Here is a 27,583-nt window from a genome sequence, read left to right as displayed (position 1 = left end):
CGCAGGAACATCCGTTGGGCCTACGGCTTGTGGGCTTTTCCTTTGCCTGACTGCATTATTTTCACGGATAGCCCACGGAGGCGGTTTATATCCTATACTTAGGGAATCCCGGAGATAATTTTCACATTCGTAAAGATATGTTAATTAAACAGAAAGGAGCAGTAGGAAAGTATGTCATAGTAAAGAGTTGATGCATTTGAAAGACTTGAACATCCTTGCATCCATAGATATAATTGGTTCTGGACCAATATTGATGAATCTTCTTGCTTGTAGATTCACCTGAAATATCTGGCCTCCCATCCGCGTACCAAGTGACTGAGTCAGCTACTTTAAGACTGGACTGTAGTTCATATACAACACAGGGCAACCCACAAGCAGCAACCTACATTTGGTCACATGGAGGGTCATCCGTCGGTAGAGGAGCTGTACTGACAAGAAGCAGCATCAGTAGGAGTCAGGGAGGGGCGTACACCTGTACAGTCAGAAACACAGTAGGATCGGACTCTGCCTCCGTCAACGTGACCATACTATGTAAGCATATTTCGTTTACTTCTTTTCGAGGCATAGACGAGGAAATTGTGATATGTTCACTCTTTTAAACTGTATTTGTAATTTCCTCTGTGTAATCATCACCATTATGAACAGCTCTCTTGGTCTGCACATTTATTCATAAGTAATTTTTTAAATAATCATCACTCGTTATATATTCTAATCGAAACTGTATAAACAAAAGCAATGTAAAAAAAATGGTTTAATACTTGAACACTTGTTGATCTGTCAACACACCCATGATAGTTGTTGACTCTTCTTGCTTGCAGATTCACCTGAAATATCTGGCCTCCCATCCATGTACCAAGTGACTGAGTCAGCTACTTTAAGACTGGACTGTAGTTCATATACAACACAGGGCAACCCACATGCAACAAACTACACTTGGTCACATGGAGGGTCATCTGTGGGTAGAGGAGCTGTACTGACAAGAAGCAGCATCAGTAGGAGTCAGGGAGGGGCGTACACCTGTACTGTCAGAAACGCAGTGGGATCAGACTCTGCCCCAGTCAACGTGGATGTCCAGTGTATGAATCACATTGTGCTGCTCCTGTGATTAAGTTGTAATAAAGATTAACGAATTCAATATTCATAATAAACTCCAAGTGCACTCTGAGCTATTTATGTGCATGTTCAGTGTTGTTATCACAAACCCCTTGAGTGTAACTGATCAGATATAGACCGCCCAAATGAATGAAGGAAATGGGTGTTGCGATACATCCCTGACTATTTAAAATAACACATGTACTGCTTCAAGAATATGACGTTTATATTTTACCATCAGTATCATGTATGTATGGTTTCATGTTACAGATCCACCTGTACTCTCTGGTGTTCCACTCGATTACCAAGTGATGGAAAATTCTCCACTGTCGATCAACTGCACGCGTTACACTTCCCCGGGCAACCCGTCAACAACTAACTACACATGGAGCTATGGGGCATCTACCGTTAGTACTAAGGCGGTACTTCAACTAAACAACATTAACAGAACTGCAAGAGGACAATACACCTGCACTGTCAGCAATGCTGTAGGGAAGGAGGCAGCCTCAGTCACAGTTGATGTTCAGTGTGGGTAGTACTTTTTTCTTGGCATAACTAAAAGATATACGAATCAGAGAAACATTGATTTCTACATGCTCTATTTAAAACGAATCTTAGTTCTACAACACACATATAAGAATGAACACCATGTCATTATCAAATATAGCTAATCAATAAATAAAATTAAAGGCCATCACCACATATCTCTTATATGTCATGGTTTGATTTAATTGTTTACTGGGGCGGTCGGGTAGCCTTGTGATTAAAACGTTTGCTCCTCACGCCGAAGACCCGGGTTCGATTCCTGACATTGGCACAATGTGAGAAGCCCATTTCTGGTGTCCCCCGTCGTGATATTTCTGGAATAGTGCTTAAAGCGGCGTAAAACCATACTCACTCACTCACTAATTGTTTACTATCTCAGCAAATGTATAAATCATATAATGCGTAATTATTTCTTTTTTGTAACAGATTCACCAACACTATCTGGCTTTCCCTCAACCTACCAAGTGATTAAGTCCTCCAAATTGTGGATAGACTGTAGCAATTATACAACTGATGGCAACCCTGCTACAACAGACTACTCCTGGGTCTTCAAAGGGTCCACTATCAGTTCTGCCGCAGTACTGAAAATTGACGCAATACGTAGGAACCATGGAGGACGGTACACCTGTACTGCCAGTAACACACTTTCACCAAGTGGAGGGTCTCAACAACAGGGGGCGGCCACAGCGCAGGTGGACGTGGTTGTACAGTGTGAGTAGCATGTTCTGGACGAATGTGGTGTTTGAAGTAAGTAAGCCATCAAGCACGAAAATACGTACAAAACTCAAGCACTTAAGTTCTGTCAGTACTGGGGCTGTTCTTGGGAGAGGCAAACTCATAAAAGAATAAGGAAGACAGCTTGACTTTATACAGATGGATTCCACGCCTGGGGATGGCAACAACACAGATCAGTGTGGATATTCAGTGTATACATTTATACAAAACGCTGCATATACTTGTATTTCACATTTAGACATTCATAAGTTCTCCATATTCGAAGTATCCCATATATACAAACAAACATATTTCGCATCGACTTTGTTCCTCCAGTTCTTGTTTTATCCCCTCATCGTTAAGCACCTTAACGCTTTGTAATGAGTAATGCCATCAAACCCCCAATATCCAGCTCTCCCAAAAGACACTGTATCCACTAGACCACAGAGACCTGACAGATTAGAAAGGTAGACCAAAGTCAGGTGTTTTCGAACAAATTTGCATCTGTGCACCGATCAGAAATTGAAAATAAATATATACTTTTAGATTGAGGTTAGAAGGTTTTTATTTTCAAACTGAATGTTTCCAATGATTAGATGTCCCTTCAATATCTGGTCTCCCGTCTACTCTTTGGGTGGTAGAAGAATCCCAACTGTGGATCAACTGCAGTAACTATACCTCACCAGGCAACCCGGCAACAACTAACTACACGTGGATCTATGGACAATCAGTGTTCAGTACCGAGGAAGTACTTCAGATAGACGACGTTAACAGAACTGAAGGAGGACAGTACACTTGCACTGTCAGCAACCTTGTTGGGTCGGAGTCTGCTTCTGTCAGCGTTGACGTACAATGTGAGTGTTTTATTGACCCAAAGCACTCAAAATGATCCTTGTGACAAGGTGTATTTGTTTTGGACTAAATTATTGCTTATACTCTCTGCAAACTTTGCATATACACACAAAACACCCCATCTTTACAATCAAAGACTAAGAACATTATGACGTTGCCCTGTGATAGTACATGGACATACATGTAAGTAAGTAAGTCCTTGTGTTTCTGCTACAGGTAAAGCTATGTATGTATGGACATGTCTAAGCTTACTGCGTGGCTTTGTCTCCACAGACGCTCCACTGACGTCTGGGTTTCCTTCGACGTACCGAGTAACTGAGTCATCTAGTCTCAGGATAGACTGTAGCAATTACACCACAGCAGGGAATCCTCCCAGTACAAGCTACATGTGGACCTATGGCGGTTCTACTGTCAGTACAGGGGCGGTTCTTGCCAGAAGGAACATCAGCCCTGATCAGGGAGGACAGTACACCTGCATTGCCAGCAACACTTTGACACCATACGTAGGGACTCCACGACAAGGCATAGCAACAGCACAAATCAATGTGGATGTTCAGTGTAAGTCTTTTTTTAATAATGCTGCAGATGTGTGTCAAATACATTTTGACCTCACAGACGGTGATATAACTGGAATAATGTTAAACGCGGCGTTAGACCAAGCTCACTCACTCACTCACTCACTCACACACATAATGGAAGTGCAGATTGAGAAGAAGTGTTTTCCAAGCTTTCTGTAACTGAGCAAAGGTTTGAAGTGAATAATAGATATACGCTTAGATTTAGGTAATGAAGTAATTATTTCTAATCGAATATTTCCAATGAACAGATGCCCCTTCAATATCTGGTCTCCCGTCTACTCTTTGGGTGGTAGAAGAATCCCAACTGTGGATCAACTGCAGTAACTACATTTCACCAGGCAACCCGGCAACAACTAACTACACATGGATCTATGGACAATCAGTGTTCAGTACTGAGGAAGTACTTCAGATAGACAACATTAACAGAACTGAAGGAGGACAGTACACTTGCACTGTCAGCAACCTTGTTGGGTCGGAGTCTGCTTCCGTCAGTGTCGACGTACAATGTGAGTGGTTTATTGACACCAGGAACACTATATGATCTTGAAATTAATGTTAATTTGTTTTGGACCAAACTCTTACGATGTAACCTGCAACCTTGGGGTATCGCGGTTCTTGTTATGTACGCTTAACAGAACAAAATGCATCCACTAAACCTTATGTTTATTCGTGTTCGTATCTAACTGTGCATATGTTACTGATAAAAGTTCATTATTTACATTAATCGCGCCGAGTAAAAGCAGAGCCTCGCGCTCAGTTTGACAAGGGAGAGAACTCCTTCGGATCGTGGTGCATGGAAAAGTTGTGTATGGAGAACAACGGGACCTACATCAACCAAGAACTAAGTATGATAATGCCAGACTTCAGTGATTAGTCCAGACAAGTGCAAAGACAGCACACGTACAATTCTGAATGTGTTATCAGTTATAGGTTTTCAATGCATATTGAAGTATAAAAGTAAGAAAACAATATTTTTAACAACATTATATCAGAAATTATATTTTAAGATTTATGATTAAAAAAATGGATGATAATAATTTGTCGGAAAAATAGAAAAATGATGAAAGTAAACAATGAATATATATATACGGCACTCCTTGTATGACAAACACGTATTTATCATTGGCTACTGGTGAAGAACGCACATGTATTTCTAAGTATGGCATTATCACCCTTATGATATCCTAAAAGATTCTGGCCACAGAGCGGGGGAAAAATGTGCGGACTTCGTAACTTTCGTTACCTTATTAGTCGCCATGAATATGCAGATGATCTAGTTCAGGTCGATAGAGAAAGTTTACTTGGGTCACTGCGGGTTATATCGTTGGCCATTGAAAGATTGGGTTAACGCAATTTTTAAAATATGTAAGTATCAACGCGTAAATAACTCACTACTTACAGCAGACGGAACATTCCTATTAAATTGAAATTGTTTACGAAGTGAGCACTTCCTGGTTCCTGATTTGCATTAATAGACAGCCGCTAAGAGGCGTGTCCCGCATGAACTACAGGAAATCACAAATGACGCGGTACAACGAATGCCGCAGTACCAAGGGGGCCGAGTATATTGATTAAGACTCCAAGCCATCATGTTTCAAAAGAAAAATATATGTAAAGAAAATTATAATGTAAAGTTGATCTTGAAATAGTGTTACTACATTGTTAGTCTTATCACAGCTAATATTCTGTTTAAGATGTGCCATCTATATCTGGCTTTCCCCCAATGTTCCGGGTGATCGAGTCTTCAAGATTGTGGATTGACTGTGGAGCATACACCACGCATGGACATCCAGCAGTAACACGCTATTCTTGGACCTTCAATGGTTCCCAAGTCAGTGCCAGTTCTCTGCTTGGAATAGACGGCATCAGTAGAGGCCAAGCAGGACAGTATACCTGTACTGCCCACAATACCCTGACACCAAGTGGAGGTTCTGAACAGCAAGGAGAAGCAACAGCCAGGGTTAACGTTGACGTGCAGTGTGAGTTACTCTGTGATGTACCAGAGCAATAGACACACTTACTTATAAGTCCATGTTTTCTTTCCTTTTACTGCTATAAATTCACTCTTTGTTATTTTGATAATAGACAGAACGTGCAGGAAAGTGAATTTTGATAATGAGCAGAACACACCTTATATGTACATATCAGAACAGGTTGACATTATTCATTCTACACATGTTATGACATTTGTTACTGAACGTGGTAATCTTAAAGCTATTTATATACATAGATATATCTACAACGTTTCAGGACAATGTATAACAAATGCAAGCAAATGTCATCTGAAATATACTGAGAATACATTATATATATATGTGAAATTTGGTGCGAGGATACTTAGACGAGAAATAGGCATATCCGCGGACACCAATTGTGGCCCTGTGGCCTTGGGGTCGGTATGTGGAGTACAACTTTCAGTTTTTAGGTATCAGTGCCAAACATTACGTACAGTGCTATTCCTCATCTTGACTTGAATCAAATGTGTGTTTGTTGTGATATGCCCAACTTCACGTGAACATCTGATATCATCACTCTTTGATAGTGATCCATACACACATGCACAGAGACGGAATCCTATATAAAGCTATAAACACACACACATTACATATGTTGTATGTTTTGTCAGACCCACCAACACTTACCCGATTACCGTCAACGAGGAGAGTCACAGAGATGTCCACATTAAGGATTGACTGTCACAGTGTCACTACGCCAGGCAACCCATCAGTGACAAGCTACACATGGACATATAAAGGTTCTAGCGTCAGTAAGGAGGCTGTGTTGACTGTGTACAATATCAGCAGGAGTCAGAAGGGGGAATATGTATGCACAGCTAGTAACACTCTGACCCCAAGTGGAGACTCTCAACGGCAGGGTACAGCCGACACACATATCAATGTTGAAGTCGAGTGTGAGTATTAGTGACATCATTTCTTTGAAAGGTGGGGAAAATAAACTAACGTGGGTGCACTAACATCAGTAACATCTTATGGCAGTAACACAGCTTAGAAAATATATCTTATTGCCATAATATCTTATAGCTGTTATGTCGTATTGCCTTTTATTGTTACCATAGTTGTCTATACATATTTGCTATCTTTTAGTGACATTATTTCTTTAAAAGGTATTGAATTTATTATATAACCACAACATTATTATATACTAAAAACACAAATACACATACAATAATCAACTAACAAATTTGTGTTTTTGTAATATACCATGCCTGACGATTATATTTCACAGCAAAAAAAATGCAGTTTCCGGTATCCGGATAACTGCCGGATACCACCGGACACTTACCCAAAACGCGTCCGGGTATCCGGTGGCAGATACCTCGCCGGATACCTGATCCGTGGTATCCGGCATGGACACCTCACCGGAAAGTATGCCACCTGGAATCCGGGTATCCGACACCGGATACCTCACCGGATACCTCAATCTGGGTGTCCAGGGATCCGGCTCCGGATACCTCATTTTGAGTTTCCAAAAACATGTCACAATTTGGGGGGTGCATTTTGTTCAATTAAGTGTGAAACACCTAAAAATATATTGGAAACTAACCATGAAAATTGAACATTGCTGAAGGTATCCGGCAGGAATCCGGCAGGTATCCGGATGCAATTTTTCGAGTTGTCTTACTCCTAGTAAATAATGTTAGCTTGGGCATAGCAGATGGCTGTAGTAATATTCTGTGTTATTTTAGTTGTAAATATCCCCTTAAAGTTGAGATCTATGGGCATGTACTTTTGGTGAAAACATTTTTCAAGTTCATATATATTTCATTTTAGATGTTCAGCGTATTAAATGAAAAGTATTCAGTCCTGGTATAAAGTATCCTTACATTTCATCTTCATATTCCCAATTTGTTCAAGCCTAGTGGTTGAAGCGTTCGATTCACCACATTGGTACATTGCTTGGTGTCACCCATCATGAAATTGTTGGAATTTTGTAAAGTGGCATAACACCATACTCACTCTGACAAAAAAATGAGAGTCATTGGCTATGTGCTCACTTGGGTCTTTGTTCCTGGTGAGATTAAAAGATTATTTTGGAACTGTATCAGTACTTGTTACATCTTGACAGACGAGTTTCGTTGAAGTTTGAAACAGAATATCATTAACCCAAATGGGTGCATAAGACTAATGTCATCCACAGAAAGCACCTAATAAAGTACTGGTACATAAAAATATCAATGTATTTTTTCTACTGACATGGAACTAAAAACTTCGTTCAGTGAGCTGTATTAATTGTAGGAAAACATTCAGGGCATTAGTATATTTGATATATGTTAGCACCTTTGTTATGAATGATCAATATCATATTTCTTTAAAGAAGCAAAACAAAAAAAATGTTCAGATAAAAAATCATATTTATTGATTTTATGACATTTCATTGGTTCAGTAAACAGAGGTGCAAGAACATTCAAAATCTGAAACAGATGCTTCAATGCCATTTTCTAAATAAACAAATTAGTCAAATCTCAGAAGAATTTCAAGGTAGAAGAATATCTAAAGTCAATTATGTTTGTGCAGTAAACCACAAAAGTCGTTCAGATTTGTATAGTCAGCGTCAGTGTACACCACATAAACATAGTCTCACTGCTGTGGTATTAATTCCTTTAGACTTGATTAATGTCGTAATAAAACAACCTACAGAATCACACTGATGTGGCATTATTTATTCAGACTCATCACTTTCTGAGGTGAACCTGTTAGTTGTTCTGGGGAGGATTATTCATCATCCGGAGAGTCCTTTGTATGACTTGTCTGATCTGGTGTCATTGTGAAATCCAGGTGCCTGAAACAATTTATAACATCTTTAAAAGCTTGTTATTAAAAATATAAGAAACACACATATATTGACAAAGGGTAAAAAGTTGGTTTCTCAATGAGTAAGGTAATGACAATTTATCAAGCAACTGTTAACCAAACCATGTTAACCAATGTAAAAAAGCCATAGCAAACAGTAAATTTTACAGAAAACACAAAATTGTAATTGATCTTCTGAAAACAATTACTGTAGTGCCATAAGGCAGGCTCACCTGAATTTTTCTCAAATGTTTGCATTACATCAAAACATAAGGAAGGGTAAACAAGGCAATGCAAATTGCATAAAATAGGTTCTTATACATAAAAACAGAACTACCATAATTGACGTAATAAGCGCCTCGCTCTAATAAGCGCCCACAGGAATATTTGCTAATATATTGGCTAGTGAACAATCCCAATTAGCACCTTTCCAATTGATCAATGTATACAAGACTTATTTATTTGCGTATAATACACACTCGTGTGTGATATGCGCCCTTAATTATGGGGAATTTCATTCTGGAAAAATATATTTGTCATGCATAAACATTTCAGGCTGCCAGCATAAACCACGAAATTTTGAGAGCGCCCTGGACGCTTATTACGTCGAATACGGTATTCATAACTATCAAAACTTTCAGTCACACAAGTCATGTAAGTGATATCAAAATACAATATAATGAGTGAGCAAGTTAATAGTTCCACACAGCTTTTAGCAATATTCCAGCAATATATCTGCGGGGACACCAGAAATGGGCTTTTCACACAGTACCCATGTGGGGAATAGAGGTGGATGAGGGGGGGGGGGGGGGGGGGGGGGGGGGGGGGTGGTGGTGCTGGGTGCGCACCCTCCTTTTTATTTCGAAAACAATCTTTATTTCTGTATAAATTACCACCAAAGACAATAAATAGATCTTAATTGTGCACCCCCACTTTTAAAAAAAGCTGTATCGGCCCATGAATAGTCATGAGTAAAATCATTATCATATTTTTATCATTTATCCTATCGTTAATTAAGATTAACAATAACGGGAAAAACTGCCAAATATATCGGTCAAGTGTAATCATAATATAAGTAGTTCTATTTGGTTTTGGAACTTTTCAAGGGTAATTGTAAATATATGTGTATTCCTATTTGAATACTCATTTGATTGTTATAAAGTTACACAGTATTGCATCTATCATCTGTTTCTAAATACAGTGGAACCCATCTTTGACTTGTGTGACATAATTGAATCATACCCCAAGTTCATTATGCATTGTTATGCATCTGCACAGAGTGGTCAAAGTCCTTGTCACACACATAGTTTGCAAAAAGACAGAATCCAATAAGTACAGCTGAGACATCAGGTTGTATCCAGACAAACTGTCTGATAATCTCAAGTATGGTCTTGGTAGCATCAAGGGATGTAGCTAATCCTAAATAAACATTAAACAAGTGACATAATCTCTTCTACAGAACACTTGATCAAAGCCTGCCCCACCTTTGATGTTTATCATCTCGTTACGCTCACAACAGCTCATTAGCAAGATGAACTCAATGTCAACTCATGGTGGATTAGGGATTAACAGGGCAATTAGTGTCAGGTGGGTTTTATCACTTGCAATTATCTGTTAATTACTTAATTGAGTAGTGACGGCTAGTTAGTTTCCAACCACACAGACTGCTATGCTACTTATCAAGTCAGTTTACTGGTAAGATGATTCTGTGGACCAAGGAAATGTATCATGCCAGATACTTAAAAAGTTCTACTCTTAAGTAATAAAATAATGACAGTTCTGATATGCAATTCTCCCTACAAAGACATTTAACATTTGATATACATAAACTGTCTGTTGAAACTATGATGATGCTAATATACAAGTCGCACAAAACAACTCATTCGTATACTGGTACCTAGCCAAACATGCATATTTTTTATATGCGTATGCACATGCTTGTACATATATACCTCTACTTGCATATCACACATACAAACAATCATTAGATGGATGTAATCGTTCAAAAATATTTTACATACAAAAACAAGTGAACAGATTCTGTAATAGCATGGTTAATATTGGGAGATGTTTTAGCATTTCCATTTAGCTTTGTTAGCTTTGTTAGATGTTTAACGCCACACTCAGCAATATTGTAGCTATGTGGCAGGAATCAAACCTGCATGGGTCTTCAGCACGAAGAGTGAACGCTTAAACCACTAAGCTACCCCACCACCAAAAAATCCCCCATGATAAAGTTGTCATCATGGTAATTGTTCAACTAGTTCAAGTGAAAATGTTCATACCCTTAAAATGTATTATCTTCCACTTCACAATGATCTCTGATGCAAAACTTCCTTGTCATTAAAGCTGTTCTTGATTCTTCACATCTGGAAAAATATGTTGAGGCTATTAATCATCTCACAGAGTAAAGGGAATATATGAAATAAGACAGTGAGTAACATTAGCATACAAATTATCCAGTTAAAGTAAACATATTTCTACATTATATACATAAGCAAATACTAACATATGATAGACAGGCTACTTGTTATATCAAAATATAATTATACATTTACTTACATGTTGGCTATAAAAGTTAATGTGTCACATGTGACAGGCTTACATGTGGTAAATTACTTTAATACGTGATCATTGTAATATCAACATATTCCTTAACTTAATGTGTCACTTCAGCTGCCAGCATGACCTCAGCTGCAATCTCAATATTTGGCCAATTTTGACGAAATGACCGATCGTGTTCAGTGTATAAGCTGGGCCTCGTCTCTGATATAACTTGGCGCAAGTTCACGACGCGCATAGAGAGCCGGGAACCAGCTTATGTCGTATTAACCTGGCGCGTCGTCAACTTGCGCCAAACAATATTGTGATATTAGAGACGGGGGCCCAGCTTAGTGTTAACCCGGAACAAGCAATTTTACCCATATTCCCCTGCGGTCCAGGGCGCCATTTTAGAACATGGATGTAAACAAACCTCGTGTATCGATATACACTGTGATGCTTGATTACGATAAGCTTACCTCGTGTATCGATACATTGTTCTCATTCACCTCCACCACGGAAATGCCGGCCGAAGTTCCTCTGAGCCATCCACAACGCGAAAGTCAAAAGTATTTGGAAAGGCGATTGGCAGCAAATGCGGATGCCGGGTACGTAGCAGGGCTTCGTGACCTAATGATTTCTGTGCAGAGATCTTATGGAACGGATTGATTTAGATATTTTCCTGCTCTGCATACTTTACCGTAAACGCCAAGGGTCCTTTTTTTTAGTATTATGGTCAACTGTTTGTTACGACGACAAGGATTTGCATAAGGGGCGTATTGGATTTGTGGTCAAAACAAGATGATCCAAATTAGATCCGCTTTTTATAGATAATGAAGAAAAGTACAAAGATCTAGGAACGATTATGAACTCTAAACTTTCGTGGGATGCTAATACGTACTATAATTTACAATAATGGCCACCAAAGACTTCTTTTTTTTTACGCTTAACATATTTTTATAATTACACTGTTATGTCCTTGTTTTGTATAAGCTTCATAACTTAATAATTCAATATTTCATGGAATGACTGACCTTGACGAGGATCTTTTTTTGCAACAAGTGATTCCCTATGTAAAGTCTTTGTTGAATGACCCTGGCTTTGTTGTCAAATAATTGTTTGACAGTTGTTAAATATGGGGTTATGTTTTATCTCTGAATGTTTGGGATGAAATATTTTGATAAGCACAGTTCTAAGTTGGAAACTCAACTGGGGCCTTTTCAATTGAATTCAATGTACAACATGTACAGTTTGGATATTTCTGTAATGTGAATGCTACATATGTTTGCAGAATGTCTGGATGAATGAATGAGTCAGTCATCTGCACAGCATCAATGGAAAAAGGGAAGCAATGAGGAACAAGAGAAGAGTATCAGTGAGTGGTAAATATTTGAAATTATTCTGTTTAGTTCATCATGTTCATGTAGCTATTCTGCAAATATTTCTTCAGTTTGCTTGTTCTTTATCACCTGTTGGCATGGATGGCCTAATTATCAAAGGCACCACAACTTGCTGTGCATAGTTGCATCTCCTGGGCTTGACAGAAACCGATGGTCGTGGATTTGAATCGAGGGTAGCATCATACACTTGCTTGTGGGTTTCATCAAAATGGTAAACATGTAAGACCTGCATCACTTCGGGCTTTCTTCCCAAATCAAGCTTACATGCCATGATATAACTGGAATACTGTTCAAAGAGGCGTTAAACCCAAATTACTCATTTAACACCACATCCAGCAATAATTCAGCTAAATGACAAGGATTATATATAATCAAATCTCAAATCTCAACTAGACAAACCAGTGATTAATGTTATGAGCTCGATCCAGACGCACCGATGATGACTGTTATGGACAACATCCCATGTTATTGGATACGATTACGAGCGATCAATGAGCCCACTTGCTACCTCATCTATTACTTTGGCTTGTATGGCAAGCATACGTTGCTAGGAACATTTTTAAGAGATGTCAGTTAATGATTGTTTCAACTCATCAGCATGGAACAATATATATCTCAAATGTTTGGTATATAACACAACTCAAAGATGATAAATTAAGTGAATTTGCTGCCTTTTATCTGTAAGTACATGTTGCAACAATTCTTTTCTATTGCTACAATCTTTATACATAATTTTGCAGAAACTGAAGTCCAGCTTGAGATACCCGGATGACAGGTTGACAGTCTGGAAGGACCCTTCCAGATATCCGAAGTGATTGGTAGACAGCGATGAGGAGAGTCCTGTTATTTCAATGGGGGCCTACCGAGAAGTTATATCCCAATTGACACTGGGACACACTTGCAAGGGCTGGTCTGGCTAATGTGAGAAGACCAACCAATGCCAAGTCGGAGTGGGACCCTTCAAGGACGTTGAAGAAATGATTGTCTTTGGCCATGTTGTAATCACTTGAAAGAAATAATGTTTGCGACTACTTGTCTATAAATGTGGACCCAAACACCAAATAGAATGTTCACACATTCTACTAACACAGTGCAACAGGGATAGAGCCGATCTGGCCTCCCCTCATCCTGGTTCCTGTTTTTCCATGGCAATATAGAAGGAAAAGGGGGTTTGAGGGCAAGTTACTCTGAACTGGTGAGCATGGTCTGCTGATGCTTTCAAGCAAACAGTTATCCCGTTCTGTTAGGAGCATGATGAGTATTGAAGAAAAGGAGGAAATTGCATACCGCATCAGGAACCATCATGTCAACACTGTTCAATGTAAATAATTAAAAGAAATTGATAATTTGTTTGTTGTTTATGTTTCTTTAGCCAGCTGTGTAAATGGGGACTTTCCAATATTTTGCCTCAGTTTGATAGCCACAGTTATCGTATGAAACCATGCATTGCTTGGACATCTTTGGAATAACACATTGATCTGCTATGTCAAAGGTCAATGTCATAGCCAGACAAAAAAAATGTTAATGACCAAACTCTTCCTTAGAGCAGGGATAGAAGTTGGCAAAAGGTCATACACTTACATTTTATCCCCCGGCAGTCCGTCTGTCCGTCCGTTATCATTTCCTTTTCCGGGGCAGGATTCCCAAACCATTCAGTGTATTTGATCGAAATTTGGCAAATCTACCAGGCACATACTGAAGTGGTGCCTTTTGATATTTTGGGATTTTTATAATTTCTATTTTTTAAAATGTTTATGGAATGAAGTTGGACATAGACTCAATTGGGAATGGGGTTCGTTTCCGGGGCAGAATTCGAAAACCATTCAGTGTATTTGATTGAAACTTCGCAAAGCTATCAGGCATATACTGAAGTGGTGCCTTTTGATATTTTTGGATTTTTCTAATTTTTATTTTTTTAACTTTTTATGGGTTGAAGTTGGACATAGACTCTACAGACAGCTGCCGGGGGGATATGTCATCTTTCTGATGACTCTTGTTCTCCAATGTGCCTTTTTCTGCAGAAGTCTAAATAACTGTTATACATATAGTTGTATATCATTGTCACATGTTTGTCAATATTACACTGAATGAACCAATTTACAATTGTTTTTGAAATAGTCGCAACTGATATTGAAGGTCAAATTAGCTTTAAATGTCTTTCAGTAAAAAATTTCACAGTAACTGAGGAACAGCTCTCTGTAGTGTGATGAAATCTGGTACATGTCAACTTAGAGTGAGGCATATTGTGTTTCAAACTTAAATGAAGCTGGTGTGCTCGTAACAAGTACTTGTACCTTTACAAATAATCATATTATCATCTCACTAGGACCAAAGGCCCAAGTGAGCACACAGTCGATTAGTTTATACTTTCACTTAGAACAATCTGGAAGTCTGAACATCAAATTTAAGGATTTCATCATACATGTATTAGAACTGATGTTTGTTCATTAAAAAGAATTATAGATGAAATTGAAAAAAGTGTCTTCTCCAAAAGTACATCCCCATAGATCTCAACTTTAAGGGGATATTTACAACTAAAATGACACAGAATATTACTACAGCCATCTGATATGCCCAGGCTAATATTATTTACCAGAAATAAGACATCTCGAAAAATTGCATCCGGATACCTGCCGGATACCTTCCGGATACCTCCAGCAATGTTCAATTTTCTTGGTTAGTTTCCAATATATATTTAGGTGTTTCACACTTAATTGAACAAAATGCACCCCCAAATTGTGACATGTTTTTGGAAACTCAAAATGAGGTATCCGGTGCCGGATCCTTGGTATGCATGCCGGATCCTTGGACACCCAGATTGAGGTATCCGATGAGGTATCCGTGCCGGATACCCGGATTCCAGGTGGCATACTTTCCGGTGAGGTGTCCATGCCGGATACAACGGATCTGGTATCCGGCAAGGTATCTGCCACCGGATACCCGGACGCGTTTTGGGTAAGTGTCCGGTGGTATCCGGCAGGTATCCGGATTCCGGAAACTGCATTTTATTTGCTGTGAAATTTATGCTTGGACACCACAGCTTCATATTTTCTCAGCTTATAACACACACTACAACTACTCACCAACATCTTAAATCAATGAGTCAGTCATTGTTCTGTACAATTTGAATGAATCATACATGGACGGAATCCATTAAACAATAGCCCGATCCCCTTTACAGTTGCCCCTTCGATATCCGGACTCCCGTCTACTCACTGGGTGGTGGAAGAATCACAACTGTGGATCAACTGTAGCAAGTACACATCACCCGGCAACCCGGCAACAACCAACTACACGTGGATCTATGGACAATCAGAGTTCAGTAATGAGGAAGTTCTTCAAGTAGACAGCATGAACAGGACCAAGGCTGGACAGTACACCTGCACTGTCAGCAATGTTGTTGGGTCGGAGTCAGCTTCCGTCAGTGTTGATGTAAAATGTGAGTGTTTAACTGACTCAAAGCTCACACCTTCATGAAACATGCCACCCCATAACATACATTATCATACCTCCATGTCAGAATGGTGTGATCTGATTGGTCCACGTTATGTTAATAACATACTATGTATCCCGCCTTTGAGGGAAATAAATTTCTCAGCGGGGAATAAATCCCATATACCCCACCACGAGCTGAACGTGGAGTTCTGAAAGATCTAGCTGAATCAAAGCTCACACTCTGATGATTTTATTACACACGCCATCAAATAATGTATCATGTGTCATATATTGTGTAATCAAATACAATCTCATGTCAACAGATGCACCATCTCTATCTGGCTTCCCGTCTTCCTACCAAGTAGTTGAAGACAGTGATCTCTGGATCAACTGTAGTAACTATACTTCACCCGGCAAGCCTAGTAGAGGCAACTACACATGGAGCTATGAGGGATCTGTGTTCAATGCCGTGGCTGTTCTTCAAGACCGTGGCATCAACAGATCTGCAGCAGGCCTATACACATGCACAGTTAACAACGAAGTTGGTTCAGATTCAGCCACAGTCAATGTCATTGTACAATGTGAGTTGAGATACCTATCACGATACAATAACACAGCAACCCTCAGGTAATGACATAGTCATGCTCATAGGATTCGTTTGTTTGTTTGTTGTTTAACACCACACTCGGCAACGTTCTGGCTTTATGAGGGTGGCCTGTACATAATCGAAGGTGGACCAGACAGTCTGGTGATTGACGTCATGAGCATCGACAAGCGAATTGGTGCACAATGACATGCATCAACAAAGTATGACTACAAAATCCCGTTTGTGATCTCTTACGACAAGCATTGGTTGCTGAAGACCAATTCTAACCCAGATCTTTACGGTTGGTATGCAAGCATGGGTTGCTGAAGTCCAATTCTTACCCGGATATTCACAAAGGAATACAATAAAATGACATTAGTAATATTACTTTCTAAATTCCAAGAAGACATACATGAAAATAATCAAATACTCCCTTTGTGTATAAATACCCAGTACAAAGTGGCTGCCAAGTAAATCGAAATAAGATAGTATATATCTAAACAGAAGTGCATGTGTTCATCTGGTAAAAAAAGTACAATATCCATTCTTCTGAATTTCAAAATGTGAGAATTCCTTGTTAAAGAAGTAACGTACACAAAGAGTTAACATTGTTTGTCATCATTGTAGCCTTTCAGAACAGACAATTCGTTATTTTAACAGATGCTCCTTCTTTGTCTGACTTCCCATCGTCTTACGGAGTGATAGAGACATCCAGAGTGTGGGTAGACTGTAGCAGCTACATCGTCCAAGGACACCCTCCAACAACAAACTACACGTGGACATTGAACAGTTCTGTCATCAGCACCAGCTCTGTGTTGGAAATACACAACACCAGCAGGAATCAGGGAGGGCAGTACACCTGTACAGCTTATAACACTCTCACACCAAGTGAAGGACCTCAACAGTTAGGCTCAGCTACAGGACAGGTTTTACTGGACATACAGTGTGAGACTTGGTGTTTATGTATGGCATATGTATTGTAGAGGTGTTAAATAGAGAATCTGTTAATCATTCATCACCAGTTTACCGAAAAATAAACATCAATGTTATCCTGATACAATATGGGACAAAGCACATATATCGACAAATATGCAATATGGATGAGCGTTCAAACTCTCTGAAATAATGAACATAAAGTTGTGATGTCATACCAGTATGATGCATTTGGTCTTTGTTTCCACTGTTTAAAATCTGCCTTATTGTGTTCAGTATGACATCACATGTTCAGTGAAGACAGCGTGTATAAATAGTGTCGATTTCGTAACTTATGTATACATTTTACATGAATGTATTTCAAATTGCGTGGCTCAATTGTAAAACATGTTTTTATTTCCAGACCCACCAACTATCTCTGGGTTACCATCATTGATGAACGTCACTGAGTTCTCTTCATTCAGTGTGGACTGCAGCAATGTAACTACCCCGGGAAACCCAGGAGGCACAAACTACACTTGGACACACAATGGTTACACTGTCAGTGCAGAGCCAAAGCTTGTACTAGAGAGCATGAGTAGGAACCAGAGTGGACTGTACACCTGTACAGCCAGCAACATGCTCAGACCAAGTGGAGGCAGGCTACACCTGGGGACAGCAAGCGAACCTGTTAGTGTGGATGTGCAGTGTGAGTTTGGAAGAAGATATATTTGCAATTAATATTTATTCATTTCGTAATGCCACAATATTCAATACTCCAACTGATATCATTGCTCCCTGTGATTATCCAGTCTGGACCAGACAATCAAGTGATTGGCATCGCCGACAATCTGCAACGATGTCAGGGTACAATGACATAGAATCAACCATGTCACCAAGCCTGACCACCCTGTCTGTTCACTCGCTTCTTGCGACAAAAACATCTGGGCTGCTCGGGACCTATTCTTATAAGAAGATTTTCTGAATCTTCTTTTAAACCGTTCAATGCATCGCCCATTTTTGTTGATTCTTGTACTAAAATGTTTTCATTCTTCGTTTAAGATGGTCCCAGGGATAGTGTAACTATTACACCGTCAGGATCACTGAGTATGGTTGAGGGAACTGGTGTTTTCACTGCCACCTGCACTGCCGAGTGTAACCCAAGCTGCGCTATAACATGGAGGAAAGACAACATCCCCTTGGCAGGCCAGATGAGTCTCAACAATGTGTCCAGAACAGACCAGGGGGACTACACCTGTCAGGCACAAAACGGCGTTGGTGAATCCCAGGAAAAGAACATCAGACTCACTGTATACTGTACGTTACTTTCATAAGACAATATGGTTGATAAACATATGCTTTAATCCGAAAACGTGCTAGTGTGTCATTTTCTGGACTGTCTGGGACATTACTGAGTAGTCTGGTCCAGACTAGAATGTTTACAGGCTGCCTTTGTATGGCATGAATACGGCTCGGCGGCGTTAGGCAACAAACACACACGTACTTTTGTATGCAACAATTACTGTGTGAACGGCGTGTGCTGACTTTAGAGCAGGTCATGCTTTCCCTCTTCACAAACTCTTGGCATCATCATGTTTTGTGATCCATTCATATAACTGTCACCTGTATTTTGCCTTTTACTTCCAATAGAATGAGATTCGGGAGATAATCAAGACTGGATAATCTCTACCGTTTTATATTCCAAATAGAAATGGGCTTGTTGTTGTAATGATCGTGAAGGTATTCTTGTGTCCACATTTCATCAGTCTCTTCGGGGATTATGTTATTCTTTTATCACATTATTCACCGTAGGTAACCATTAATCATTGGCGTTATGTTAACATGGTAGGTTTGAGATAATGCCAAATATATATTAAAGCTGCTCTAATCAATATTGTCGTCAAATGATGAATTTCAGTGAAGCTGCAATAAGTTGTTCTCCAGTGTATTGCCCCGGTCCTCTGTACCCACAGACTTCCAGGTGGCTGCTGTACCCGTGACTGATGCATCTGTCATCTTTATTTCAGCCCCGCCCTCTGTACCCATAGACTTCCAGGTGGCTTCTGTGACTGATACATCTGTGTCTCTACAGTGGACCTCCAGCTTCGATGGTGGGGCTGACCAGACGTTCACTCTCCTGTACAAGTCGGAATTGGAGTCTCATTGGTTGACATGGAACGACAACATAGCCGATCCAGGAAGTAGTCATCACGTCAGTGTGCACATCCAAGGACTGACACCTGCCGTGACGTACCACTTCCAGTTGTATGCTACTAATGTCTATGGTGAAGGGGAGATAACAGTGTTAAATACAACAACCACACTATGTAAGTGACACCAAGGACAATGGCTTATCAAGGCTATATTTTATCAAACAAACAATGGTATCGTGTTAAACGTTGTGCATTTATTGCTTCTGGAAAAGTAATGATTTCTTGTGACTGCTAGTTTGCGAACGCTTGGTAACTTCATTATTTGATAGTGATTCATGTACACATGTTTGTGAATTAGACGAAATCGTACAATGGACTGTGCATTTTGTTGAGAGTTATTATTATCATGGAAACGCTTTTATTTATTTTCAGTATTCTTTTTGAATGCTGCAACCTTCACTAGCATCCACAGGCATCTTGTTTTATACCAGGTCTTGTGCGAACATTATCTATTATTTCTAGCCAAAGCATCAGTCATGAGCAAACATGGAATTACAATCGGCCTTGCAGCTGGACTCGGTATCCTGGTTGTGGTTGCCCTCGTCACCGTCTCAGTGGTTCTTTGTCGGAGACAGACCCAGCACACTTTGGGTATGTATTTGAGAATGTTTAGGTCTGATATTTTGGGGGTTACGGATTTTCAGTCTAACAATTGAGGTCGTTAGGTCAATTTATAAAGAAATTAAATTTCATACATGTTCATGGCCTCAGTTAATCCAAGTAGGGAGGGAGTCATTGTGATAAATTTACAAAAAAAAATAATTTTAAGTAATTTACTTCTACTGATAGTGACTTATTTCTGGTCTGTGGAATGGCAACATGGAAACTACTTTTCCCCTAACCCTAGCCCCAAAACTACGCCCCACCCTGTACCCCGACCTACCTTCTTCTACCCCCACCCGCTATAAAGATTATCATGTATGACCTTATTTCATCATATATTACTATATATTACTTGTTGTAAATTACCGTAGGTTTACATACTGTTTTATATATTATTTGCTTGTTGTCGAAGGTCCTTTCCTATTGTAATTAAGACAATATTTTATTATTATGTCAAGTTGTAGGTGGTGAGGAACCTACAAACCTACCTATGTAAGTATAACGTAGCAGTTGTCCTTCTGGAAATCTGGGTCAATGCATGTCATTGTTTCCCAATTGCTTAGATCAAGGCTCAAGATGAGACAGGCACATTTACCGTTATATGGCTGGATCATCGGTGAGTGTGAGGTTAAACAAGAAACAAGCAAACAAATCTACCTGTGTACAAAACCAACCACTTGTTAAGACAACTTTGGGCATCTTCTTACAGTCAACGAGAAAGTCACACATGTTGCTCCCTCTGCCCTAGATCACTAATAGTTTAATACAAACTTACATATAAGTAACCCGTGAAGATCCGGGGTAGAATAGGTCTTCAGCAATCCATTCTTGCCGTAAAAGGCGACTATGCTTGTCGTAAGAGGCGACTAACGGGACCGGGTGGTCAGGCTCGCTGACTTTGTTGATGCATGTCTTCGTATTCCAATAGCGTAGATCGACGCTAATGATGTAAATCACTGGATTGTCTGGTCCAGACTCGATTTTTTTACAGACCGCCCTCATATAGCTGGAATATTGCTGAGTGCAGCGTTAAACAAGAAAAAACAAACAAAAAACAAATACGTATAAGTATTCAATTTCACTGATGCTTTGCTTAGTTTTGTTCGATAACCAGTAAAACCTTTTTATTTATTTCCAACATCAAGGAATTCGTTCATGCCTCGGCCCAGTCCATTCCTGCATGGTAAGTACAAGTTTCAATCTTACCCAATCGTTCATATACATCCACTTCAGTGTTTCATTGAATCATAGTTCTTACATGTTCAACTATTCTTTTACCTACATAAGTACTTTCAGCAGTGAATTAAATGAAATTAATCTACTGATACGTGTAGGACGCAGGATGAAGGATGGATGTATCTAAATGAGTGTGTCCTGTCTGTAAAATTGCGTCAACTTCTCTATGCCACAATAACTCCATGATGGCTGAAACGGCCCTGCGTTTGCGAAGAGAGAACCTTATTACATAGAAGAAAGGAGATAAACCTAGTTTCCAACTCTGAGATATCGAACGTCTATTTCATTCAACCAAACGCGTCAGCATAACACATCGAGAATCAAAATATGAAAGCTATTTTCAATAGGCTGAAGAGTCAAAGTCAGGAACCAACGCTGACCTGTCGCCTGCATATGATTTTACATATTCTAAAACCATTCTTTTCAACTAAATACTTGAATATTTTCAGTATTGAAACATTGACATTACAGATCTCTCAGGTGGACATTGTGTAAGCAGTATTAAAACTGTGATTCCATACATAAATATAAATGTGCCATGCCCCATGCAACGTTAATACTTTGGTACACCTCACTGTCATGATGACATACTGTTTTAGATACATTAAGGCAACAGCTCTTTTATGCGATGGACGACATCACGCTACAAGGTAGAATAAGTTGTCTTGATGTGACTGAATTTCACACTGCACTCGCTATTCGTAGGTTTCCGTCTTCAGTGCATGGCAAGGCGTGTTTAAACATTCAGGGACCCATTGTCTATTGAAGTGCGTCAATTACTAGTAACTATTTTCTTTCGGAAGACGTGGAAGCCAGCAAAAAAATGGCCGTACATATATTCGTTACCACTGGTATTAAATTACAAAACAAATTCACGATACGATTAACGATAGTTAGACAAAGGATGGAGGAGAATATTAAAAATAGGTTTGTGTCAGTACTTTATCAATGTGTCACTACTTCACTGTTCCCAATTCCAAAAAGTAAACAGTATTAATGTTTTCTCTACGTGTATGTAAGTGTGGAACATTTATAAATATGTTTCTATACATATATGCCGTGACATATGTTGATTTCACCAGCGATGCAGGGCGTTTGGACATGGAGCAGTTGTCATATACCTAACCAACTTGGTTAATAAAATAAATGTTCACTGAAACACAAATGATATCGATGGTGTTAATACTTCTGTTAACTTTTCTCCAGGTTCTGTTGACGTGAACACCAAGAGCTGCGATGTCACCACACAGAGCTGTGAGGATTAGTGTCCATTGTTGGATTCTTCCTGGTCATTTACAATCCATACCAGCTGAAGACAGATGCCTGCTTTGCTATCTATTCTGAATAACTAGTTTAAATCCCATGTACTTTACTGCTTTGCCTTTGGTGTCTTTTCTGTACGTTGTTGATATTGTAAGAATGTGTTAAGGCCTCTCATACTGCTGATGATGTGTATCGTTGACTGAAAGTATGTAAAGTGATGGCAGGTGCTGTATTATATATTGTAGTACAAGGGGGTAACTTGTGTCATGATACGTGTACGGGCAGTGTATGGAGTATATCAAGTGATGGAAGGTGCTGTATTATATATTGTTGTATAAGGGGTAACTTGTGTTATGGTTCGTGTACGGGCAGTGTATGGAGTATATCAAGTGATGGCAGGTGCTGTATGATATTTTGTAGTACAAGGGGGTAACTTGTGCCATGATACGTGTACGGGCAGTGTATGGAGTTAAATCTATAAGGATGAAGAACGAATATGGCGGATGAAAGGCAATACATTAAATGGGAGGATAGTTAGTTGAATAAAGACGTGTGTTGATTGTAGCATTTTCTCTAGGGCAGTTTGATGATAACAACATGTCTATGTCTAGCTATTAAATGGTATAAATAATAACGTTTTAGATATCAGTTATATCAATTTAACACACCTGCATGCTGATCGAGTATAATAACTTTTCATACGTTTCACACCTGCATTTCAGTGGTTCTTGCAGCTGATTGGTCCGCTAAAAATGCTATGCTCTTTTGGTTGCCGCAACGATTTAACTAACAGTGCATTCCTTTAAATAACTTCTCATTATTCGGATTATCTAACCCCTAATACCTTCAGAAGTTTGTCCTTAAAACGGAAATTACATGAAGTGGAAGTGTCAAGCTATATATGAAGGGCACAATTTAAAGTGGTCCTATTCGTCAAATCCCAATTTCCCCAGCTCTGTTATTCGATTATTTCAATTTGCAACTCAATGTCATTTTGTCTCTCCGATCCAAAACACTTCTTCAGAATGATTTTCTAATGATTCTAAAGCTGACATCAATATTTGTGTACATCAATAAACATGAAACACAAAGAAGAAACACAACACTTCTTGCTAGTGATCCACAAAAATGAATAAATTCCACCAAAAAAAGTTTGTTTTTTTTATCCGTGCATGTTTTTCATTTTTGCGTATACGACCTTCCCTCTGAAGGGCATTGAGTCGAGAATCATACTTTCTCTCAAACGTCTTAAGGACAAACAGTTACAGTTCATTTTGTCAAACCAACGGAAGTGATAAAGTCCAAAACCAAAAGTCATTAAAACTGCAGAGTAACAGTAACCAACAACAGCGTCCGTAAATCAAGACCTCGTGGAATACAAACTATACTTTGGTGGAATATCAAGTCTTGTCATGTACGGCAACTGCCTCTTTCTGTTTGTTAGATTTGTAATGAATAAATTCCCTTGTGCTCATTGTAATTCCTGCATTCTGATTAGATAAACTGATCACGAGTTATTGAATTAATTTCCAAATGCATGTAAACAAAATAGCCACGCCCGCTGAAGCGGACTGCTTTTAGCACTATGGAATGTCAGGGAATCCCAATTACGGTCGAGACAGTTCCTCTACTCCTCACCTGTATCATCATACACAGGACTTTTTTTTTAGCGAAATTCATGTATATTCAGTGAGCAAACCACCCTTCCATGCAGAAGGCAAAGAAGGAATGAACAGCACACGTGCTACATTCTGCCTATTGGCTGCAGGGTTTGTGGGCGTACTTAATTATGTGCAAAAATTAAACAATCACTTGATTCATGTCAATCCCCAGTATATATTTCTCTCTGCGAATTTAATTTTGTGGAGTGAATGTGTATTTGTATCTGTCCAATGAGGTATGATTCGACAAAGCGATGTGCAAACTTGTGTAAAACTCGGCTTTGCGGATGAAGTCTTGTCAGCTAGTTATTTCCAAAATAATGTTTCTTAATGACATGGATATTTAAACGTAATAACGCAATTTTGGCGTTATTTCATCACGACTGGTATGTATGATAATAATGAATCAAAACGGTCGCCTTTCTTGATCTTGATCATACCATTTTGGAAGAGGTAGATCTGAGTGGTCGCCAAGGACTGTTGATTTGACTGTTATAAACCTACGTAAAGTATGGAAGTTACGATCATCTTTGAACTGAGATTTATTTGTGGTCAGATCAATAAGAAGATCAATAATAAGATTACCATTTACCACTGACGTACAACCGTTTGTGATACACCATATTGTTTGTATCAGTTTGTTACCGAATGGAGTGTGGGTTGGAATATGTTCCCAGCACCTAATGACTGTAGAAACATGAATATGGCTCTACGGGCACAGAGAGTGTGTACTTATTGGAATTCACAATTCAATGAAGGTGAATTTAATTATTTCTTTACATGCCCACGCTATGAAAAGGAACGTAAAATCCTTAAAATACTACTACTGCACATGTCCTAGCCTTATAAAATAAATACTCTCAACCATAATGAACGTATCTAATTTCTAAAAACATAAAGTGAGTCCTGGTTGATTGTGTGCCACCATGCCTACACGTCATGAATCTCTTGGCAAGCAGTGTATCACAATCCACTCCTGGTTATTTACAGACAATTGGGATATGCTTGAATATATGCAATAGCAGCATAGTGTCACTCACTCACTCACTCACTCACATATAGTCGTATGCAATGTAAATAGAATGGTGGCAACCCATCTAGTGACTTTGTTTCAAAGGTTGTACAGTATGTCTTACGTGATAGCTACTGTACTGTCAAACTTCAGAATTTGCTGAAATTGAAAACCAATATAAAGTAGATTTTACTGAATTTATAAGACTGAACTTTATCAAAAAAACATGAACACAAGTACTTCACGCGTATCAGTGTATTGTTGGAGTCGGTGATGCTGGTAACGGCGGTCGTGATCAGTGCATTTCCTCTGAAGGGAAGCTCCAACGGATTCAAAAATAGCAGGTAATAAAGAAAGTATTACACTAGCGTGTGTGTCATACCTGTTTGAGGAAAGTCATACAAGAATTCATGTATTACCGTCGCTCAGGCTCGGGAAATACACGATTTTTTTTTTTTAGAACGACTACTTCAACAGTGCCACTACTCCAATCTACTATCTACACGCAGTGTCAGACAGGGATAACCGTGGGAGAGCCTGCTTCAGAATAATGTCGGACTATGATGACGTGAACACTGTGACCAGGGTCAATGCTGCTACTTCCTTCCTCGATCTGGAATGAAAACACGATTCTTCAAGTGCAGACTCTAGAAATACAGGGACAAAGGCATCTTCTGACCTCATTCCCGATATTTGAGAACACTTGCCATTTCTCCGTCTCATTCAGCAACACCCACTTGGATCATGTATGAATAGGAATGATTGTGTCCCAGTCTAAATGTACGATAGGGATGTTTCTTCTCAAGTGTTCAAATGAGCGGATATGAGTATCATGTATGTGAGTCAATGTAATTTGGACATTGTCCTGGACCTCAAAACCAAAATAAATATACATATCTTCAGTTTACAAAATCCCTTAAATACACATCTTCTGACGGATGCAATTGATGATTGCCTTATAATATTCGTTATAAAAATACTATTTAGTGTATATTAATCTGCTGCAAAATTGAATTTACCATTTAATAAATATTAATAATAAATCGCAGTGATGTTTTTTCAAAGCCTCACCAAGTTTGATGTTTTGAAGGTGCACTCTCCTTATCCTCACAGTTCTTGTAACTGAAAGGAAACAGGAAAGATAATATTCTACCAAAAACACTGAGCAGTTATCTAACCGATCACCAAATAACAAATGTTGCAAGTGTTAAACATTTCACAAACGTTTAGCTTTTTAATGAGTGAGTGAGTGAGTGACTATGGTTTTACGCTGCATTTAGCAATATTCCAGCAATATCACGCGGGGGACACCAGAAATGGGCTTCACACATTGTACCCATGTTGGGAATCGAACTCGGGTCTTCGGCGTGACGAGCGACCGCTCTAACCACTAGGCTACCCGACCGCCCCTGCTTATTAATGACAGTTATGGGATCATACTTAAACGTGGTTAAACATTACTCTCAATCACTACATTAAATATGCATATTTCCTGATTCTAAAACAAAACTCACAACTGAGCATCTGTACACGCACTCCCTTGAACCCTTGTTCCTCTGCAATAAAACGTGTGTTTATGGATTACAAGTGTATGCTGTGACCATTACATCTTGGCTGTCTCACTTTATTGTGATTTGAATCCTCTGATTGACCTAACAGATGCAGTTTGTTTTAGAATTCATGGTAGAACACTTTGTAAACGAGATTATCTGTTTTTACTTCAGCCTTAAACATCGGACAAGGTCAAAACAGATATAAAAAAGTGTTTCCAATTGCAAAATTATAAACTATGTAGGTACTATTTATACCTTTGTTCATGACTGTCCAATATTCAGAATCTTTGTCTTCTCTGACGTCTTTGTATTTGAGTATCGGTCGACAGACGTGGCCGTCGTACAGGATCCCTTGACAGTGGGATAACTTCACACACGATCGACCACATTGTAGCCTTGGGTCCATGATAGACATGGACATGTCTCTAGCACCCTTGTGTGTAAGTCTCAACGTGTGTACGCGACCTCCGTGTGTGAGATCACAAAGGGATAACAGACCAATCACGTGCAGCCAGCTCGCGAGCCTCATAGTGTTGTCTGGAAAGCCAAGTAATTACATGATTCAAAATGTGCCA

At 39.2% G+C, this 27,583-nt stretch overlaps 2 protein-coding genes across 2 annotated transcripts in view; both read left to right on the top strand.

Annotated features, from left to right (window-relative positions):
- Positions 1–1,105, top strand: part of LOC139457017 (hemicentin-1-like) — a 34,183-nt gene extending 33,078 nt beyond the window's left edge. The window contains exon 23 of the mRNA XM_071238470.1: positions 819–1,105. Within this exon, the coding sequence (XP_071094571.1) occupies positions 819–1,105 (287 nt within the window). The remainder of the gene's footprint in view (positions 1–818) is intronic.
- On the top strand, positions 1,004–23,118 carry LOC139458176 (hemicentin-1-like). Its single transcript, XM_071239508.1, has 18 exons — positions 1,004–1,076; positions 1,363–1,620; positions 2,065–2,349; positions 2,949–3,206; positions 3,478–3,762; positions 4,031–4,288; positions 5,477–5,761; positions 6,409–6,693; positions 15,716–15,973; positions 16,293–16,550; positions 17,216–17,500; positions 17,892–18,176; positions 18,530–18,784; positions 19,495–19,794; positions 20,143–20,271; positions 20,742–20,775; positions 21,429–21,466; positions 22,726–23,118. The coding sequence occupies exons 2-18, from the start codon at positions 1,404–1,406 to the stop codon at positions 22,782–22,784; spliced, it is 3,774 nt and encodes a 1,257-aa protein (XP_071095609.1). The 5' UTR covers positions 1,004–1,076; positions 1,363–1,403; the 3' UTR covers positions 22,785–23,118.
- The last annotated feature ends 4,465 nt before the right edge of the window (positions 23,119–27,583 follow it).

Source organism: Haliotis cracherodii, unplaced genomic scaffold (genome assembly GCF_022045235.1).
Source record: "Haliotis cracherodii isolate W230 unplaced genomic scaffold, xgHalCrac1.p SCAF_12, whole genome shotgun sequence".
Taxonomy (NCBI): Eukaryota; Metazoa; Mollusca; class Gastropoda; order Lepetellida; family Haliotidae; genus Haliotis; species Haliotis cracherodii.
The sequence above is the reverse complement of the archived record's forward strand: the minus strand, read 5'-3'. Positions and strand labels throughout refer to the sequence as shown.

Coding starts and splice junctions, on each gene's coding strand:
- LOC139458176 (XM_071239508.1), top strand. CDS start 1,404: ATGGAAAATTCTCCACTGTCGATCAACTGCACGCGTTACACTTCCCCG. Junction 5,762..6,408: donor GGTTAACGTTGACGTGCAGT/GTGAGTTACTCT, acceptor ATGTTTTGTCAG/ACCCACCAACACTTACCCGA. Junction 19,795..20,142: donor AAATACAACAACCACACTAT/GTAAGTGACACC, acceptor TATTATTTCTAG/CCAAAGCATCAGTCATGAGC.